At 38.5% G+C, this 21,249-nt stretch overlaps 2 protein-coding genes and 1 non-coding gene across 11 annotated transcripts in view; all 3 read right to left on the reverse strand.

Annotated features, from left to right (window-relative positions):
* polr3e (polymerase (RNA) III (DNA directed) polypeptide E) overlaps nt 1-2,894 on the reverse strand; it is a 46,612-nt gene extending 43,718 nt beyond the window's left edge. Inside the window, exons 1-2 of the mRNA XM_030163610.1 lie at nt 2,737-2,894; nt 80-194 (exon numbers count right to left, since the gene is read on the reverse strand). Of these exons, the coding sequence (XP_030019470.1) occupies nt 80-118 (39 nt within the window). The 5' untranslated portion in view covers nt 119-194; nt 2,737-2,894. The remainder of the gene's footprint in view (nt 1-79; nt 195-2,736) is intronic.
* Nucleotides 2,895-3,069: 175 nt separating this feature from the next.
* trnal-aag (transfer RNA leucine (anticodon AAG)) lies at nt 3,070-3,151 on the reverse strand. Its single transcript has one exon. It is a non-coding gene; the product is annotated as a tRNA-Leu (tRNA).
* Nucleotides 3,152-8,006: 4,855 nt separating this feature from the next.
* eef2k (eukaryotic elongation factor 2 kinase) overlaps nt 8,007-21,249 on the reverse strand; it is a 63,278-nt gene continuing 50,035 nt past the window's right edge. For all 9 annotated transcript variants that reach the window (XM_030122050.1, XM_030122048.1, XM_030122049.1 and 6 more), the window contains 5 exons: nt 20,149-20,280; nt 18,425-18,613; nt 17,691-17,815; nt 12,763-12,941; nt 8,007-8,489 (listed from right to left, as the gene is read on the reverse strand). In XM_030122050.1, the coding sequence (XP_029977910.1) occupies nt 8,380-8,489; nt 12,763-12,941; nt 17,691-17,815; nt 18,425-18,613; nt 20,149-20,280 (735 nt within the window). In that variant the 3' untranslated portion in view covers nt 8,007-8,379. The remainder of the gene's footprint in view (nt 8,490-12,762; nt 12,942-17,690; nt 17,816-18,424; nt 18,614-20,148; nt 20,281-21,249) is intronic.

The following is a 21,249-nucleotide window of genomic DNA, read 5'->3' on the forward strand; positions in this document are numbered from 1 at the left end:
TGTCCGTGTAAGGGTAAGTGTCCTGCCTCTGCTGCCTCATCATCTCTTTGTACAGTTTAAGTTTAGGCTGTGGCTTTACCTCTTCTATAATAGGGTCGTCATCATCCCCACTGGCCATTTTGATGTACGCAGAAGGAGGAGGAGAAAACAGAGAAAACAGGAGAGAAGAAGCAGCAGATCCTTTGGGATCTAACCTGGAAACGACAGAGGTAAAGTTATTGATTATTAACAGGCTTCACTAGAACCAGCTGACAATAAATACACACGTCACAGCTGGAACAACAAGGTATCAGAGGACAAGCAGCATGTCCAGGTATAATGTGACTGTAAAAGCAGATTCCAACTGAAAAAAGTGTATAAAGAAAGAACAATGACATTATATGAACAATTATAAGTTTTTACATTTTGCTTTGTATTTGCATTGCATCTTGTGACATTTATTTACTTATTTTGATCTGGTATAATGTTTTTGCATCATTTCATCAGGTATGTGTTGACCTATGTTTTGTATTTCCTGGACATGTAGTTTTGCACTTCGTTTTGTATTCATTTTCTATTATCTTTGGATGTACAGGGTGAGTCAGAAAAAACGCTCTTTCCATTTAAAGAAATTGTACTGCTAAAACGGAAACACTGATTTTCCTTTTGACCATACAGTCATATTGATGTGGTTATTGAGCATGTCTGGTGATGTAGTCATAGATTTATTGCATTGCATGAGAGAGAGAAGGTCCATTGTTTATTGGGCACTGAAATACCTGCCAACACAATGTATGCCACAGTGAACAAACTTGAAATTGACAACAATTACAGGAGTCGGGGCTTTGCTTTCACACTCAGGACATAGGCCTACATGACTGTTCCACAAACTCTTCAGGAACTCCAAAATCGCATCACAGCTGAAATCCAAGCCCTACGACGAACACGAATGGCGAGAAGAGCTGTGTTAGAGATGCGACAACGAGCACAGATTTGCATCAATCTGAATGGTAGTCAGGTTGAAGGTCGTGCCGGACGACTTCGTTGAGACAAAACATTTTGATGGTGAGTAAACATGCTGTAATGGTTGACAATTTCAATTTCATTCACGGTGGCATAAACTGTGTTGGCAGATATTTCGGTGCACTATAAACAATGGACATTCCCTCTGTTATGCTATGCCATAAATCAATGATTCAATCGCCAGACATGCTCAATGACCACATCAATATGACTGTATGATCAAAAGAAAAATAAGCATTTCCATTTCAGTGGTACAATTTCTTTAAATGAAAAGAGGGTTTTTTCTGACTCACCCTGTATTTAGTTTGGTTTGTCTGACTTTATACAGTATGAGTTTATAGCTAGTTGTGTATGGCTAACCATTAAGGCTATTATTATTATTATTTAGAAGGTGGGCAAAAAATATAAGATTTTCTTCATCCTGCTCCTTTTCAATCATGGGTAGGGCTGTGTATCGGCAAGAATCTGGTGATACGATACAAATTACAACACTAGTATCACGATACGATATATCACAATATATCATGATACTGTTAAAAAGGCAATTATTTTTGTTTGTTTCTTTTTTTAATGATTATTTCCTTGAACAATTGAATTACACCAGAAATACGCACAAATACTAAACACATTTTTATTTGATCAGAACAGGATCTAATGCTGTATCACAAAATGTTCCTGTGTTCAAACTGAAATTCTGTTTTACAGACATTACAGTTTAAGAGCCTATTCAAATGTTCATATTCTATTAGTTCATAACTAACATCAGAACATTACTTTTGTGCAATCCCAACAAAGGAACTAACATTATTTAATAAAAGAGTGTTAAATAATAATAAATAAAATACAAACAAAAAACAAAAATGAACCTCCACAATATCTGCATTTGATTAAATATCTAAAAATATCAATACAGTGCTTTTTACTATCGATACAGTATTGTGAAATGAAATACAGCGATATATTGCAGAACTGATATTTTCTTACAGCCCTAATCATGGGTGTGTACATGTTTGTTCACCTGATGATTATTGAATGTTTGCTGATGAGATGCACAACAACCATGAACGAAATAAATGAAAATGAAATGAATGAAAAGAAATTCAGCAAATAGAGTCTCAGCCCTTTAACTGTTGGACAAATCTACGAAGGGATTAAATTATCTCCAGCAAAAAGCCCCTTTAACCCGTTCTGAAGGCCCTTTGAGTACTGGACAGCTGGGACAAATCAGTCTGTCAGATGATGCTATCACGGCCCTAGCCAGGTAATAACATGATGAAACCTCACGCAACACAGGTTAAATAGCTGTTTTAATTACGCAAAACACTGTGTTACTTACAGTATGCAGCTACAACACCGCTTGACCATTTCAAACGGTCATAAATAGACTATTTTAACTCTTTTTAAGTCACATTAGCGAACTAGCAACAAAACTATCGGCCAGACTTGACAAGGCCCGAATTACACTGCTGATTTCACTAACTTTCTGACACATTATATCCAGAAGCAGAAGCTATGATAAGTCTAAATTAATCTAACATTTCCTAAAACTTAAAATACACGCACAGACAACGACGCTAACTAGCACGCAAGCTAAAAGCCGAGCTGTACTGTGGCTTAGCATTAGCCAGCTAGCTTGGCATGCTAACCTGGACATGTCAGTCAAAATAAGACAAGAGGCCTGATTTTAATATGTCTTTATGAACGAACAACACGGACACTACTGTTGGCACTCACCTGCACACCTCGCTGAACAGTCTTAGCTATCTCATCCGTGTACGAACAGTCCACAGGTGTTTCAGTGTAGATGCAGGGGCAGTGTCTGTTCACTCATGCTAACATGCTGGAAGTGGAAGCGGTGTTGCCTAGTATCATGTTGTCTGTGCTTAACAACGACACGTGGGGAGGAGCCCGTACCCATAATGCCAAGCGCCTGCTCTGCCTTTCGAGTTAGAACTCTCTTCGTTCTTAGTGAGAGGATTCTGTAAGTGCTCAGTAGTTGTTTAATGTTTGTAGGTTTATATTCATTTTGCATTATTTATTAAAATAAGACGACAGTGAAAAGCTTACTGGCAGCGGTGGGATTCGAACCCACGCCCCCGGAGAGACTGGAGCCTTAATCCAGCGCCTTAGACCGCTCGGCCACGCTACCGTGACACTCTCAAAAAAATACGATTATAAGAAAAACGAAGTGAATCTAATGTAGTCCAGCTTTATTTATAAAGCACTTTGACCCTTTCATGTATGAATTATGAAAACCTTAATCAAGATTTTTTTTTTCCTGAGTGTTTTTATTCCTCTTTAGGAATGAAAAAAACATGCCTAAAGAAAATTTTCTTATAAACCTATTTTTCATGGAGTTGTAAAAATGATTAATGATGATGATGCTTGTACCTGTTTTTTTTTTTTTCCCAACTTTGAGATATATATATATATTAGTGCTGGGCAGCGATTACATTTTTAAATCGTGATTAATTGCATGGATTTCTGTGATTAATTGCAATTAATCGCATAGTTATATTGGGGGGGGGGGGCATCAACTGCGGGTATTTCCTTTCAGTGATATTTCAGACTTGACGTACTCCGGTGATAAAAAATAATTCCACATTGCAGTGCTTCCAAACAACTTTGTCCTTCTCAACCCCACCATCTGAAGACATTTAAAATGAAAATGTTCATGGGAAAGACCAGTACTTTTCTCCATGTTTATGTCCACACCAGTTTACTTCCGCTTGTGAGTGAGTGACAGGAGTCTTAAACACACTAATAAGTATTAATACTAATAAGCCCAATAATATGTGATGTTCAGTTGTTGGGCCCTCTAGTGGTCAGAATAATAACGTATGTTTTGTCCTTGCGGTTTCCCGTTGTCAGTTCGGACATAAGAAGGAACTAACACACACGTTTCTTTCACTCTGTTTGTATAGCCCAAAAAACGTTTGCCTGTGAGTATTTTATGTTCAGATGTTGTAAAAATGAATAGTATAAAATATCTCTGATGTGAACCTTTGTTGCTGGATAAAAAGACGTAAATCTTAAATTAATCTGTAAATGCTAATCGTTAGCATGTCTATAGATTTTCCCATTCAAGTTCTCAAGTAAAAGATTTGGACAGAATTTTTTGACGTCCGGCTTTTCTTGGGAAACCTGTTGCCTATCTGCTGAGCTAATTGCTACATGTACACAAACAGAGGCAGAAGAATAGGAGTGTACTGTCCTCGCTAAGACGTCTGTAGTTAGTCTGAGCTAGACAGCGAGCTAAACTCTGAACTGACGATGCAAGATATGTCCTCTTTAAAGTTTGCAGCTTTAATGTACATACTTGACATCATGCAGATTGACAGAGTGAAATTATAAAATAAAGATAAAATAATTCAATTAGTTATGTCTATTAATGATATGCATATTCACAGAGAATGCATAGATGTAATTATTATAAATTTAAATTGACTGCTAATACAACAATCATATCGTAAATAAGTAAAGGTTAGTTCAAAGGCTGGCATATTATACCTAAACACAACCAATGAATTTACATAAACTTAACATGAGCCTGTATCAGTGGCGATTTCTCATAGACTGCAAGGGAAGCCCGGCTTCCCCTAAAATTACGAAAATTAAATGGTTAAATATGTACGGTTGTGTTGACATTTTATTGACTACAAATGTGTTAGAACACGTTCATCTCAAAGATGAGTTCGTTCAATCAACTTTAACACAAACCAACGGACGCGATGTTGTTCACTTCTCATACATTCCCATGTCTGTGTTTTCTCCTCCATCTCTGCTCAGTGCATTTGTCCGTAGACTGCGGGCGTCTCTGGGCTTCAGTGTGACTGAGTGGAACAGTTTTTTTCATTGCGTCAAAACTGGACGGTAATTGGATAAATGCCACGATGTTGTCCCGCCCCCGGACGCCGGGCGTCTCTGGGGGTGAATGGAGCTGTGGGCGGAGCTCAGCTGGGCTGAACGCTAGAATCCCACGTGCTGATTGGAGGATCAGTCGAAAGGCTGAATCCCGTTTGATTGACAGCTAGTTTCAGATCTGCTCCTTCACTGACACAGTTCAGTTCAATACTGTCGCACATTCTGCTGTGAAATGGAGAGAGAAACTACTACGAAATTAGTCGTTCATTTCTTGCACTGTAAATAAAACACACTCATTGTACTTACTTGTATCAATTTAACATAATTTCAGCGTTTTCTTGTTTCAGTTACATAATTTAATCATTTGTTGTTCGAGTTTAATATCGTTTTGTAGATAGTTAAATCAATCACACTGTCTCCTAGGTCGGAGTGAAAGGAGCATCTGTTGTTTAAAAAGGCTGAAGTCTTACACCCACAACACAATGGGCCAAGGCAACCTAAGCAGCCTAGTTCTGATGATATTGAGAGGACACTGGTCCAGTCCCTGGGAAAGACACCTACTTGGTACGATAAGGTCACTGAGTATTTTCTTAATTCTTTTTTTTTTTTTTTTTTTTTTTTTTAATGTAAGCCGACAATAAGCTTCCCCTGTCTGAAAGACGAGCAGCCGCCACTGGCCTGTATGAAGAATTAGCAACCCATCCGCGACTGCTAGCATAAATGAATTAGCTTAAACATGTTAATAACACATTGTAATAAACACATCCAAAATAACGTCATAAACATGTTTCTAACGGCACGTTTGCATGTGAAATTATTTAGCAAACAACAGAATAATTGATACATACAGGCGTTGCTTCTGCACGAGTTAAACAAAGTCTGATTCAGCATTACTCGGAAAGTTGCCACACTTTCCTCCTCTCAGATACACCGGCACCGGCTTGTGGAGGGCCAAAATAAAAGCATGAGTTTCAAAATAAGAGTCCGTATGTATAAATGAACTAAGACTTGGTTGAAAGGCAGAACGGCATTAACGGGAGATAAAAACAATAATTTAATTATTATTTCATGAATGCGTTAACGCGTTAACTTGCCCACCCCTGATATATATACACACACACACACAGATATATATATATATATATATATATATATATATATATATATATATATATATATATATATATATATATATATATATGTGTGTGTGTGTGTGTGTGTGTGTGTGTGTGTGTCTAATTTGATTGTTTTAATGCATGTAAATGTTCTTTATTAAACATTAAGAAGTCAAAAAATATGCAAAGTCTCATGTAAAGTTAGGGCAAAAAATTGTATTTTAATTATGGAAAATTACCGTATTTTTATGAGATGGTTATTTTACAGTATTTTTTGGTGCCCCTGCTGCCGGAATATTACTTTTTTTTTTGTTTGTTTGTTTGTTTGTTTTTTGTTTTTTTTTACAGTGTGCTATGTAATTTGCATTGTCACTATGAAAATAAACTTAATAAATAAAGTAAAAAAAAAAAAAAGAAAACATAATAAAATAAAATATGGAGATAAAAATATGGAAAGTATGGAAAAAAAAAAAAAAAAACAAAAAGAGGAGAAGCCAGCCCCACCCCTTAAAGAGGAAAATCCACCTGTAGACGTTGCTTGGTCAGAACCCAGACCTGAATCTGACGGAGACGCTGTTGAACGACCGACCTCCAGGCAGTGGTTCACAGACGTCCTCAGAGTACGACTGAGCTGAAGGAGTTCTATGACAAGAACACTCTAAATTCCACCTGAACTTTGTGCAGGTTTGATCTGCAGCTTCCACCAGCATGTGTTTGAGGTTACTGCTGCCAAAGGAGCATCAACCATTTAATAAATGATTCAAGTTTGGGAGGGTTTCTCGTATTTTCTCTAAATTTGCCTTTACCAATATGCAGACATTTTGAACCGTAATTGGGTCAAGTCACACGCCTATTGACTTTGAATCAAAAAATTAGAATTGAGATAATGATTTAAACTTTTTGTTGTTCAATAGTGTAACATCTTAAGTTTCTAAACCCATTAAAATTTTTTGTCAAAAAAGGATTTTCAAGAAAATTACAGAACTTTTTATATGAACTAAATTCAGTCCCTTGGAAAGTTCTTTAAGAATGAACAATAGCATGACTTATCATTGCTATAATTTGAAATCTCAATCATATATTTCTATTTTCAACATAGTTTTAGGACCTTTTATACATCCTTTTATCATTATAAAAATCATTTTGTCTGAAAAATTGGTGTGAATGGCACCTGGACCTACCTTTTCAACTAGAACCAGTGCTCTGAAGCTGGCTGAGGCTGACTGGAGAAAGGTGCCAACATTATGCCGTGATCAGTGCTGAGTATACAGACTTTACTGAGCATTAAAAGTGCTTAATGAATCACTTTCTACAGCTAATATGTATCCTTTGTATATCTAGTCATAAATATGTATAAAAATGTGTACATTTGTTACCAAGTGCTTGAATAAACTATTGAAACTGTATACCTGTCTTTTCTTTCCCTACATAACTGAAATTCCTAATTCCCTACATAACCATTGCATTCTTCAAAACTCTTGCCTTAAGTCATAGTTATATTTAAAAAATAAAAAATGCATCCATGGTTCATCAAAATTGACACCTTAAAGAACATCTCAGTAAATTTTCATAGTTAGGAGACACTTACAACTGCACTTTTAAAACGTTTAGAAAAAAAGGAAAATTTAGATGTTAATTTTTGCTCCCTACAAAACCATTTTTATGGCAAGAGATGGCACTATATCTTTTGTTTCCTTTTATGAGCTTCAAGTACTAGTTAATACCTTTAAAATGATGCATTATTCATGTCTCTATCTTAAATACTTTTTGAATTACAGTATAAAATGTAGTCGGGCACTCCCCACATAACCGCGTGACTTGACCCAAATATATAGATCTCACTGTGATTTTTATCTGTTACCAGTCATTTCAACCTGTGAGTAAAACAGTTCATTTCAGTCTAAGTTTTTATTGGCGGATGATGTTGGTTGTTGTGATTCAGACATAACATGAAATGTAACCTTGAACTCAGAAAATGGGATTATTGCTGTGATGTACTATAATTAAGAGTCAGAATAATGAGGACACTTTACAATAAAAGCTGTTTATATTTTAAATTTTTTTTTTTTACATAAACTTGTTCAATAGGGGCATTATACACAGGTAACAAAGCAAATGTGCAAACAGTTATTAGTTTTGTTTCTTCACACTTTCATACAGAAACATTTCTAATGTAAACAGAGACAGAAAATCAACGGCTTCAGAAGCACAGAGACACAGATAAACCTGGAGATGAAGTATCCTGGAAGGCAGAACACATACTCAAAGAACCACAACCAAAGGATCAAGAGTTTTGAAAAATATGTAAACTGTAACCTTAGAATAGAAAAGAAGCCTTTCTGTCAATGCCGCTCCAAGCTCCAACAGCGTTTGTGCAAATAAAATGTGCATCCAAACACTACTCCTCCATCAGCGCCCAGGCTTCTTCTGCTTTCATGTAGTACTGGTTCGCCAGCCGACCCTTCATGGCCGCCGTGGCAGCTTCTGCCGCCTCCGTAAACAGATCACCTGCGGAAAGGGGGGGGCAACCGGTTACTGATGGAAAAAAACAGACAAAAGTTGGAGTTGTCTGGTCTTTTTCAAGGCTGATGCAACACTGATAATTAATGATCAGTGTAAACAATGATATTTGAAACCTATGGAAGCGTATTGCATTCACACAAAAAAATAAATTCAGCTCTGTTTTCCAAATTAACAAGATAATTATCTCGTTAATTTGGAAACACAGAGCTGAATTGTAATTTTTTCAGAAAACAATATCTCGTTAATTTGGAAAAACAGAGCTGATTTTTTTTTTTTTTTTACATATTTTTTCTCATAATTATGAGATAATTATCTCGTTAATTCAGAAAAACAGTGCCAAATTTTATTTTTTGTGTGAATGCAATATGCTTCCGTAGAAACCTATACCTTTACAGGGAAAAAAAAAAGAAAGCTACAGTGGAACTTTGCAGTATGGAACCACCACCTCCTCCTCCTCCTCCTCCTCTTTAAGGTAAATAAGTTGATAAAACCAGTCTCTTTTTCCTAAAATTACAGCTAAATATGTGTCCAGAGTTCAACCTTGTTGGAGAGAATGTGGAGATGTCAATGTAAATCATGCACATGTCTTTTGGTTTTGTCCTAAACTTGCATCATTCTGGGATAATGTATATTCAATAATTGTTAAGATACTGGGTTATGCAATTCCTAAAACATGTTTGGTGATGTATTTTGGATGTATTATTGGTAATAATGTAAGAAAAAATGATAGATATTTGTTTAAAATACCATTAGCAGCCTGTAAAACAGCTATTACCAAAAAATGGTGTAGACTCGAACCACTTACAATTAACGACTGGATACAAACTGAACGGAATATTTAAGATACAGATTCTGACCCATAGACTGAAACTGAAGAACAGTGTCATGATAAATGGAAGAAATGGACAATTTTCATTTCAACGTCACACTACTAAAAACAATTGTTAGTCACAAGGTTTATTGTTGTCAATGTATCCCAAATGTCCCCTGTGTTTGTCTTGTTTTGTAATGTACATAAAATAAACAATAAAAATAAATAAATAAATAAATAAAAATAGTCTCTTTTATTATGCTTTTTCTTTGTTGTTAATTTATTTCTAACTGCACTTTTTCTTTTCTTTTAAAAACTCTTGGAAAAGGATTTTTGGGGCTGGAATGGATTAATTATATTTCAATTAATTTCAATGGAGAAAAGTGATTTGTCAAACAAGTAAATGGCAAAAACCAGCACAGTCACGGAATGAATTAAATTCGTCCTGCAAGGTTCCACTGTAATTAAAATTGTGGTGTCAGCGTTTACAATAATTATCACAACAACATTTCATCCTTATGTGTTCTGTGTTCTCACACAGAAATGAAAAAAATGACCAACCAAGTACAACTGAATAACAACATATATCTTTGTCACTGTATTGTCCAGAAAAAAAGACTCAATGGGACGAGCTGAGAACTTGCTTATACTTGCAAAGTTCCAGTGTCCAACATTCAGTACCAGTTCAGACCAGCGTAACAACAGGAGGCGTGTACTGTACTGTTTGAACAACAACCCTATTCTTTTGTTCCACCCTATGGCTTTTCAGGCTTTTATAGCCTAGTTACACCAAAATTCCTGCCTTTTGCCTGACGTGCATTTCTAGCATCAAAGAAAAGAAGAAAAACATGACTTTATTCCTGGACCAGTAGTTTGCATCAAGGTTCTAATAGTTTTGGATTTTTCATTATAGTTTAGTTTTATTTAGTTTTGACTTTTTTCCCCTCTAATTCAGTTAGTTTTAATTTGTTTTTAGAGCAGGTTTTCTAGTTTTTATTAGTTTTAATTTTTTTCCTAAATGCTTAGTTTTAGGGGGGGGGGGGGGTTTATATCTTTTCTCTTCTTCTCCATCGTATTCAAATAAATCCTAGACAGGACTCTGCTGCTTTCTCCCAACTTTAGTCTCCATGTTTCCAGGTAGAGTGGGGACCAGAAGATGACTGGAAACCACAAGTGACGGACCGTGAAGTGTTGTGCAGTGCCACTAGCTAAAATTGCTAGAGTGAAATAAATCAATTTTGTATCAATCAGACATTGACAAAGACGAAAACGAAGGGAATTTTATCCATAATTTTTATCCGTTTTAGTTAGTTTTGTAAACACACAATACAGTTTCAGTTATCGTTTTTTCTTGTAATTATAGTTTTTATTTATTTCAGTTAACGAAAATGTTTTTACAATTCTAGTTTTCGTCATTTTGTTAGTTTTCGTTAACGATAATAACCTTGGTTTGCATCATATCTAATAAGCAGAGAAAACATGGACTATGATGACAGGGTTCACTGGGGAAACAGCTGATAATAACACTGGGCTTCATGGTAACAGGTGGACTACACCCCATAATACTGAGAAAACACACACTATATAGCGTCATAATCTAAAACCAGCCTCTGGAGCAAGGTTCTAATAGTTTTGGATCTTTTATTATAGTTTAGTTTTAGTTAGTTTTGACTTTTTTTTCTCTAATTCAGTTAGTTTTAATTCATTTTTAGAGCAGGTTTGCTAGTTTTTATTAGTTTTTGGTTTTTGTAAATGCTTAGTGTTAGTTTGGTTCTAGTATTAGCTTTAGTTTTTTCATGACTTTTCTCTTCCTCTTCCTGGAGTGACTTTGTGGAACAATCTAGAACAGGTGATAAAGGAAAGTACAAACATAAATATATTTAAAAAAGAGGTATAAAGAATTGTTTCTAAATAGGTATATGGAACATGAAGGATAAAAATAGTATTGTCTCAAATACCAGTTGTGGTTCTTGGAATTAAGAGAGAGTAATACGAATTTCAGAGATTTTCATATGTGTGAGTGGATTAAAGTGAGGACAAATGTGAAGTCCAGATGGACTGGGATTGTGGGTGTGAAATTATGTGATGGACCTGATGATGCATTTCAGTCATCCACTCCTTTGGCAAAGTTTAAAATAAACCAAAAAAAAGTACTTTAAGTTTAAAATTATTCAGAAATATTGAATTGAGATGGTAGATATGTTTTCGTTGTTGATTTTTTTTTTTTTATTATCATTATTATTATTATGGTGTGAATGCTCGATGCTGTACACATTTAAGTTGATGTAAGCAGTGTATCAGTTGAAAAGGATTGGCAAAAAAATAAGCTTTTGCTTCTAGCCTATTCCTTTTTTGGTTTTTATGTTTATTATGATTAATGTACTGAGTACAATGACTGATGTAAAACCAAAAATAAATTCATTCATTCATTCCTCGCCGTCGTATTCACATAAATTCCAGACAGGACTCTGCTGCTTTTTATCAACTTTAGTGTCCATGTTTCCAGGTAGAGTGGGGACCAGAAGACGACTGTAAATCACAAGTGACGAGAAGTGACGGACCATCATATTCATCTGTTTTAGTTAGTTTTGTAAGCACACAATACGATTTCAGTTAGTTATCGTTTTTTCTTTTAATTATAGTTTTTATTTATTTCAGTTAACGAAAATGTTTCTTCAATTCTAGTTTTCATCATTTCATTAGTTTTCATTAACGATAATAAACTTGCTCTGGAGGTTCAAAAAAAAACCCAACAACAACGCAACTGAATACCTGGTAACGACATTAGCCAGATTGAGGTGAGCTGAGCAGTGTTTCAACTCCTCAGTTGTTAAAGTATCTATTATCTGTCCAAAAATTTGCAAACAATGAAATGTGTTTTAACATCAAAGCCTCCAAAAGTCTCCTATAACAGCAGAAAAAGGGGATGGATTTGGATAAAGAGTCTGTACAGGGGTCTGAAGAACCAATAAATAAACCAATAGTACTATGGACTATAAACAAAACAATGCATAATTACTACTGTGTGTCATTTAACTATTTTGGCCCCTAGTTTCTGTGTTGTACTGTCTGTTGATAAAACCAATAAAAATAAAGTATAAAAAAAAGACTGAATCTCCTCATGAAGCTTTGGGCTGATCTGGGTTTTCCTTGTGAAAGGCAGTACTTCAGTTCAAGGTTCGGTTGAGTTGAGTTGAGTTGAGTTTAGTTTATTTGTTCCTTTCATGAAAGTGGACAACAGAATTTGTGCATAAATGCAGACTACATTTTCAAATCAACACCTCCATGACTGGAAAGGAGCAGCAAGAAGAAAATATTTCTTATATTTGTCTGCCCCCAAAACTGAACAATTTAAAGAAACAGAATGAAAGAAAGTAAAAGTAGTGCTGTGTGTGCACTCTGCTGTGTGATGTGTTCAAGTGAATGTGCGTGGGCCTGCAGTCGGACCTGCTCTCTGTGGGTCTGCAGTCAGGCCGAACCCCCCCTCCTGGTACATCTGGGCCACTCGGGCCAACAGCAGGTACCGAGGCTCGTCCTGCGTCCCGTCGAACTCCCCTCCCTCGTCGTAGTCTGTCATGTTCAACGCGGTGTCGTACCAGTGTATGGCTTCTTCCCAGTTCTGCTTCCTGGATGTTTGAGAAAATAAAGACAACTTGGGAAAGTACAAACGACAGCAGAAGACATATTTGGATACAAAAACCAGATCAAAACACCATTTAAATATAAATACTGTCACAAAACGGTCCCTGCAAATGTGTTTGACTCTTATCTGATGGTTTGGATCGATACTAAAGACTGAACTAATTTGAATGACTTTAAAAACTGTTGGTTGTTTAATTAATCGACACAAATGCATCACATGTTACTACAGGGCTCTCAAACTCATTTTCTTTCAGGTTCCACATTCAGCCCGATTTGCTCTTCAGTGGGTCAGGCCAGTAAAATAATAAACATAATAACCTATAAATAATGACAACTCCAAATTTTTGTCTTTGTTTTAGTGCAAAAAACCCCATTAAATTATGAAAATACTTATTTTTATAAACTATTCAAACAAAAAAGATGTGAATAACCTGAAAAAACTGAAATTTCTTCAGAAAAATAAGTGCAGTTTTAACAATATTCTGCCTCAACTTATCATTTCTACATGTGCATTATGGATCAGATCTACAAAGATACTAAACACTGAGGAACAGGCAGAAAAGAGTTCAAATTGTGCTGAATTTTCTTTAGACATTTCAGGTTGTTCATATTTGTTCAGGTTATTCACATTTTATTGTTACAGGTTAGTTTGTAAATGTAAATAGTTTCATAATGTAATGTTATTGTTTTGCACTAAAAACAAAGACAAAAATTTGAAGTTGTCATTATTTATAGGCATAATGTAAGATTATTTTTTTCACATCAAACCCTGAAGAAAATCTGCAGTCATTCTTTTTTTGTCGGTTATTCTGCTGTTATTATTTGGCTGGAGATCCTATTGGTCTGTATGTGGAACCGGAACTAAAATGAGTTCCACAGCCTTGACTGTAGAATTTTTACACTTTGTAAATTCACCACAGGGGCCGGATTGGAACTTTTGGCAGGACGCATTTGGCCCCCGTGATGCATGTTTGACACCCCTGTTGTACTAGAACATGTGTATTTGTGGTGTCAGTGTTCTGAGAGACCCACCATCAGAGCTCAGAGAAAACAGAACTGTTTTCAGCTCTGTAGTAATGTGCTTTAATGCAAATGCATGAGGGCTTTTTAAAGTGTGTTTATCTGTTTAAAGGAGGAGGAGAAACTGAAAACAAAAACTCAAACTCAAGACATTTGGGGAAAGACGAAGGAATAAATGAAAAACTGTTATTTGAAAAAGAACTGCAGTTGTCAGACAAATGTTGTGGAGTAAAAAGTTCATTTACTGAGATTAAGTCAATTTACACTTAACCCTTAAAGACCCACAAATACTTTATGTCAACTTATAAATGAATTTAAGTGATTTATCACCATTTATTATTATTATTATTATTATTATTATTATTAGGGGCAGAGCTGTCAACCGATCACCACCTGGTGGTGAGTTGGATCCGCTGGCGAAGGAGGAAACCGGACCGACTCGGCAGGCCCAAACGTGTTGTGAGGGTCTGTTGGGAACGTCTGGCGGAACCCGATGTCAGTGTGGTCTTCAACTCCCACCTCCGGGAGAGCTTCTCCCAGATCCCGGGGGAGGCTGGGGACATTGAGTCCGAGTGGACCATGTTCTCCACCTCCATTGTCGAAGCGGCTGCTCGGAGCTGTGGTCGCAAGGTCTCCGGTGCCTGTCGTGGCGGCAATCCCCGAACCCGGTGGTGGACCCCGGAAGTAAGGGATGCCGTCAAGCTGAAGAAGGAGTCTTATCGGGCCTTGTTGGCCCGTGGGACTCCCGAGGCAGCTGATGGGTACCGGAAGGCCAAGCGTGCTGCAGCCCAGGCGGTTGTGGAGGCAAAAACTCGGGTCTGGGTGGAGTTTGGGGAGGCCATGGAGGAGGACTATCGGTCGGCCTCGAGGAAATTCTGGCAAACCATCCGGCGCCTCAGGAGGGGAAAGCAGTGCGCCACCAACACTGTTTACAGTGGAAGTGGGGAGCTGCTGACCTCGACTGGGGATGTTGTCGGGCGGTGGAAGGAATACTTCGAGGATCTCCTCAATCCCACTGCCACGTCTTCCATAGAAGAAGCAGAGGCTGAGGTCTCAGAGGTGGACTCGTCCATCACCCAAGCTGAAGTCACCGAGGTGGTTGGCAAGCTCCTCGGTGGCAGGGCACCGGGGGTGGAAGAGATTCGCCCTGAGTACCTTAAGTCTCTGGATGTGCAGGGACTGTCTTGGTTGACACGTCTCTGTAACATCGCGTGGCGGTCGGGGACAGTACCTCTGGATTGGCAGACCGGGGTGGTGGTTCCCCTTTTTAAGAAAGGGGACCGGAGGATGTGCTCCAACTATGGGGGGATCACACTCCTCAGCCTCCCGGGGAAAGTCTATTCCAGGGTACTGGAGAGGAGGATCCGACCGATAGTCGAACCTCGGATCCAGGAGGAACAATGCGGTTTTCGTCCTGGTCGTGGAACGCTGGACCAGCTCTATACTCTCCATCGGGTGCTCGAGGGTTCATGGGAGTTCGCCCAACCAGTCCACATGTGTTTTGTGGATCTGGAGAAGGCGTTCGACCGTGTCCCTCGTGGTATCTTGTGGGGGGTGCTTCGGGAGTATGGGGTCCGGGGCCCTTTGCTAAGGGCAGTCCGGTCCTTGTATGACCGAAGCAGGAGCCTGGTTCGCATTGCCGGCAGTAAGTCAGACCTGTTCCAGGTGCATGTTGGACTCCGGCAGGGCTGCCCTTTGTCACCGGTTCTGTTCATAATTTTTATGGACAGAATTTCTAGGCGCAGCCAAGGGCCGGAGGGGGTCCGGTTTGGGGACCACAGGATTTCATCTCTGCTTTTTGCAGATGATGTTGTCCTGTTGGCCTCATCGAACCTGGACCTTCAGCGTGCACTGGGGCGGTTTGCAGCCGAGTGTGAAGCGAGCGGGATGAGGATCAGCACCTCCAAATCCGAGGCCATGGTTCTCGACCGGAAAAAGGTGGTTTGCCCTCTCCGGGTCGGTGGGGAGTCTTTGCCCCAAGTGGAGGAGTTTAAGTATCTTGGGGTCTTGTTCACGAGTGAGGGGAGGATGGAGCGTGAGATTGACAGACGGATCGGTGCAGCGTCTGCAGTGATGCAGTCGCTGTACCGGTCGGTTGTGGTAAAGAAGGAGCTGAGCCGAGAGGCGAAGCTCTCGATTTACCGGTCAATCTACGTTCCTACCCTCACCTATGGTCATGAGCTTTGGGTCATGACCGAAAGGACAAGATCCCGGATACAAGCGGTCGAAATGAGTTTCCTCCGTCGGGTGGCTGGGCGCACCCTTAGGGATAGGGTGAGGAGCTCAGTCACCAGGGAGGAGCTCGGAGTAGAGCCGCTGCTCCTCCGCGTCGAGAGGGGCCAGCTGAGGTGGCTCGGGCATCTGTTTCGGATGCCTCCTGGACGCCTCCCTGGGGAGGTGTTCCGGGCATGTCCCACCGGGAGGAGACCTCGGGGAAGACCCAGGACACGTTGGAGAGACTATGTCTCTCGGCTGGCCTGGGAACGCCTCGGGATCCCCCCGGAAGAGCTGGAAGAGGTGTCTGGGGAGAGGGAAGTCTGGGCATCCCTGCTTAGACTGTTACCCCCGCGACCCGGCCCCGGATAAGCGGAAGAGAATGGATGGATTATTATTATTATTATTATCCTCTGCAATTAGCATTTTTCAGTGTAAATCAGGCATTGTTCTATGTTAATTCAACGACGTAGATGTTCATAAATGTCAGAGAAAATTCAAAACTTATAAGAAGAAGAAGAAGAAGAAGAAGAAGAAGAAATTTTATTTCTAAGTGCCTTTCAAGACACCCAAGGACACTGTACAACAAGACAAAACAGACAATGCATAAAATACAAAGAAATAAACAATAGATAAAAGAATAATTATGATGTATAGAAATGAAGATGTAAAATGGAGAGTAAAACTTATGGTGGGTCAGGTACTCTGAAAAGGTGAGTTTTGAGTCTGGATTTGAATGTGGGGAGAGAATCACAGTTACGGATGGATGAACGGACTGTATCAAAACTGACTTTTAAAGCAAAACCTATCGTTAACTGAACATGAACCCAGTGTGTCCATCCACTGTCATTGATTCATCCTCTATTTTACACCAGTTATTGACATGGATTGATAGGATTAGTGGATCAACAGGTATTAAACATTTTGAACCAGTACATGGTTTTAGTGGTTGGTGGATGTTTGGGTCTTTATCAGTTAAATACAGTAATCTGGTAAAAGTACTGATGTCTTTAGACCAAAAATTGTGTCAATTGTGTCAAAGTCCTGGTTTCAGATGTAAACTTGGCCTGTCTAAGCCCCTGTAGGGGGCACTGTTGTCATGTTTTGTAATCACAACTTCAGACTTACACTGAACTTCATGTGCCATCAGGAAGATGATCCTTTCCACTTGTGAATTAGAAAAAACATGTGTGTTGTGTTCAAGTGCTTTTGTTGTCATAGCCAAATGGAAAATGACTGACATACAATTTATCCTGACCTGCGACTTCAGTCAAACAGTTTTGTAGGTGTTAATTAATCTGCTACAGTACTTTTTTTTTTAATTGTGTGGGGATCCAAATAAATAAATAAATAAAAGCTATGAACGTGCAAAATCATCAGCCAACAGCAGAATGTTAATAAGGGGGTGATCATGTCCAATTTTCAGGTTCATTAACTAGTATTTACCAGAATTCCCCTGGTACATGAAGGCAGATGAACTCTAGTTGGCCTTTACTGACCTGTCAGGTGACAGATTATCTCCAGTATCGAAGGCTCTGGCCACGATGATCATGGACGAGCGGTCCCCAGCCTCAGCCGCCTGCAGCAGATACTTGAACCCTTTCATCCTGTTTCCTGAATTGTCCTGCCAACGACACAACCACGTCAGGACTAAAGTGTGGACATTGAGGTTATTATCGTTAATGAAAACTAACGAAATGACGAAAACTGGAATCGTAAAAACATTTTCGTTAACTGAGATAAATAAAAACTATAATTAAAAGAAAAAAAACGTTAACTAACTGAAACTGTATTGTGTGTTTACAAAACTAACTAAAATGGATAAAAATTATGGATAAAATTCCCTTCGTTTTCGTTTTTGTCAATGTCAATTTATTTTGCTCTAGCAATTTTAGCTAGTGGCACCATATGATATTTAACGGTCCGTCACTTGTGGTCAGTTGTGGTTTCCAGTCGTCTTCTGGTCCCCACTCTAACCGGAAACATGGAGACTAAAGTTGGGAGAAAGCAAACTAAAATTTAGAAAAAAATGAAAACTAATAAAAACTATCAAACCTGCTCTGAAAACTAACTGAAACTAACTGAATTAGAGAAAAAAAAGTCAAAACTAAATAAAACTAAACTATAATGAAAAATCCCAAACTATTAGAACCCTAGTGGACATGAACACAGCACAGTTTCACCTCTGTGTGTGTGTTTGTGTGTGTGTGTGTGTGTGTGTGTGTGTGTGTACCTCCAGCTCCATATCTGGCAGGATGTGATGTGGCAGCTGCAGACAGCACTGTCCCAGGGCCACGATGGCTTCCAGCTCTCCACACAGGGCCGCTCTCTCCAGGTGGAACATGGCTGAGTCCTGGTCCCACTGCTCGTCCTTCTCACAGAAACGACCGGCTTCATGGTAGCGCACCATCGCTAGGTGGACCTGAGTGAAGACAGGGGGGTCAGCCAATCACATACTTCCTTACTGTACTTAAAGCCAGGGTGCGATTTGTTGGGAGGGTGTGGGATGATCAAACCCCCCCTCTGGTTTTTACTAGGGGTGTGTATTGGCAAGAATCTGGAGGTACGATACAAATCCCAACACTAGGTTGTTTTTGAGAACCGGATCCCAGTAGTTTGATTCCTTGGAATCGTTTGCCTGCCTGCTTAACGATTCCGCCTTCGTTGCACATGCGCGATGACGTCACGCGTATGCTGAATTGTTTTGGTCAGAACGTAGCCAACATGGCGTTGAGGCAGAAATGGTCTAAAAAGACGACACCAGGTCCAAACAGACCACACCAGGTCCACTAGAACACTGTCAAAGCTTCCATTTCTTCTAAAGGGTGAAATCCCTCCAATCTGTTCAAACATGTGTCCACAGCATGTGATTCATTTGATTCAATATTTAGCGGTGCTTGTGAATCTAGCAGTAGAGTGAACACCAGGCCGTCATCCGGGCCCAGTTCCGGTTCCGGTTCCGGTGAGGGTAACAAACATTGTACCCCCTCAAATACAAGTTTCTGAAGATAGGGTAAAGGAAATGAGGTGCACAACAACGGGAGATGGGCAGAGTCGAACCGGTTCCACGTAGTGAAAATGCAGCAATAGAGGAATTAGTAAAGAGTCTGTAGTTTCACTTTCACTGTACACCCCCCCCCCCCAAACTGAGCCTGGTGTCATCTGTTATTATTATTTGTACATATTGTATATGTATATTTTCTGTGCAGAAATGGAAATATAAAGACAGTTAATGCAAACGCACCCGTTTGTACTCTTATTTTCTCACCCAATGAGTATTGATAAGACAATCGATAAGGAATCGGATCGATAAGCAAAATCGATAATGGAATTGGAATCATTAAATTCTTATCGATTCCCATTCCTATTAGAAGGTGTGAAAATTGCGTGTGAGATCCGCTGAATAATAGAGGAATAGAACCAGGAGTTGGACGATGAAAGTATGTAAAGTTTCACTTTTGTTTCACTCCAGCAGTAGTTACGTTAGATATGGACTGCACACCCCCAAGTATACAACTGCTGCCCAGCCCCCCGCTCTGACCAAAAAAAAAAAAACTGATTTTTTGACAAATCGCACCCTGCTTAAAGCTGAGTCTGACTTTCGCCACCAGTTTTTCCTCAGATCTGTCAAACCTCAGTCATATCCTCAGTATCATGAATCCATCAGTCTGTCTGTCATTACTCACCTGAGTCTCTTCCCTCATGGTGAACAATTTCTTAGTGTACTCCACCATAAACACTCCAAACAAACACGGAAACTAATTGCTATTTTTGCAAAATCTGACCTTTCTGTCCGAATTAAAAGCTAAAACTCACTGAATGATACAAAACTTTATTTTAGGATAATAAACATACTCTACAGGGGTTTGTCTTTCATATAAACCACTCCTGTTTCCAACTGGTGAGGTTTTTATTTGTTGTTCCTATAACTCGGAGAAGCGACAGTACATGCGTTACCTTGCCCAGGACCGACTGGCCGATCTTCTTCTGCATTAGAGCGCTCAGTCGTTCCACCTCGGTGGCCACACATGACGGTCGATGGACATGAGCACGAGATGAATGGAAGAAACTCCACTTCTCTTCTGTCAGCTGCACAGAAACACGGTCAACATACACAAATATGTACAGATTAATGTTATCGAGCCCTGGGAGGCAAACGCATGTCTGTTATCTTCAGAAAATAAAGAAAATAAACACAACGGATACAAAAAATTGAATAATTGTGATTAAGCTGAAATCCCACGCCTCCATCAGGGGTCTACCCATCCAGAAACAGTCCCTTTAATTTGAAATGTTAACATTCCCATAGAGCTGGATGAGTACAGCCCTGATGGTGTGACACTCAGTGACTGTTTAATAAAGCAATAACATCTCAAACACACACGTTAGTTTAGCAAGATTCATAAGCAGCAAGATGAATTTGGGAGGAAAATGTAGACAGAGGTAGATGGTGTTTCACGGCCAAAGTTCAGAATCTTTATTTTGCACTTTCATTGTGGGAGTGTTTTACTGGCAAAAAAAAAAAAAATGGATTAGATTAAATTATATTACCAGATATTTTTATGTTACAACTACATATTTTTACACTGAAAAAAAAAAAAAAAAAAAATCTGTAATTTAACAGAATTTTCACTGTTTATTCTACATATTTTTCCTGTATTTTTAAGATACAGGAAAATATCAATGAAATGACAAAAATAGACTGTGATTTTACATGTCAAATGTAAAATAACATAAAAAAAACTGTAACTGTGAATAACCATAAAATTTCCATTTTTTAAAACATTTTTTTTCCTTTTTTCACAGAAAAATACAGTTAAAATACATTTGCAAATGTATCGTAATTTCACAAATAATTATTTTCTATTTATGAGATTAAACTGTTAATCTAAAGTTTAATTCTGTAAAAAAAATAAATAAATAAATATATATATATATATATATATATATACATATATATACATATATATATATATATATATATATATATATATATATATATATATATATATATATATATATATACATATATATATATATTTATATAAAATTACTGAC

The sequence above is a fragment of the Sphaeramia orbicularis genome, chromosome 19 (genome assembly GCF_902148855.1).
Source record: "Sphaeramia orbicularis chromosome 19, fSphaOr1.1, whole genome shotgun sequence".
Lineage (NCBI taxonomy): Eukaryota > Metazoa > Chordata > Actinopteri > Kurtiformes > Apogonidae > Sphaeramia > Sphaeramia orbicularis.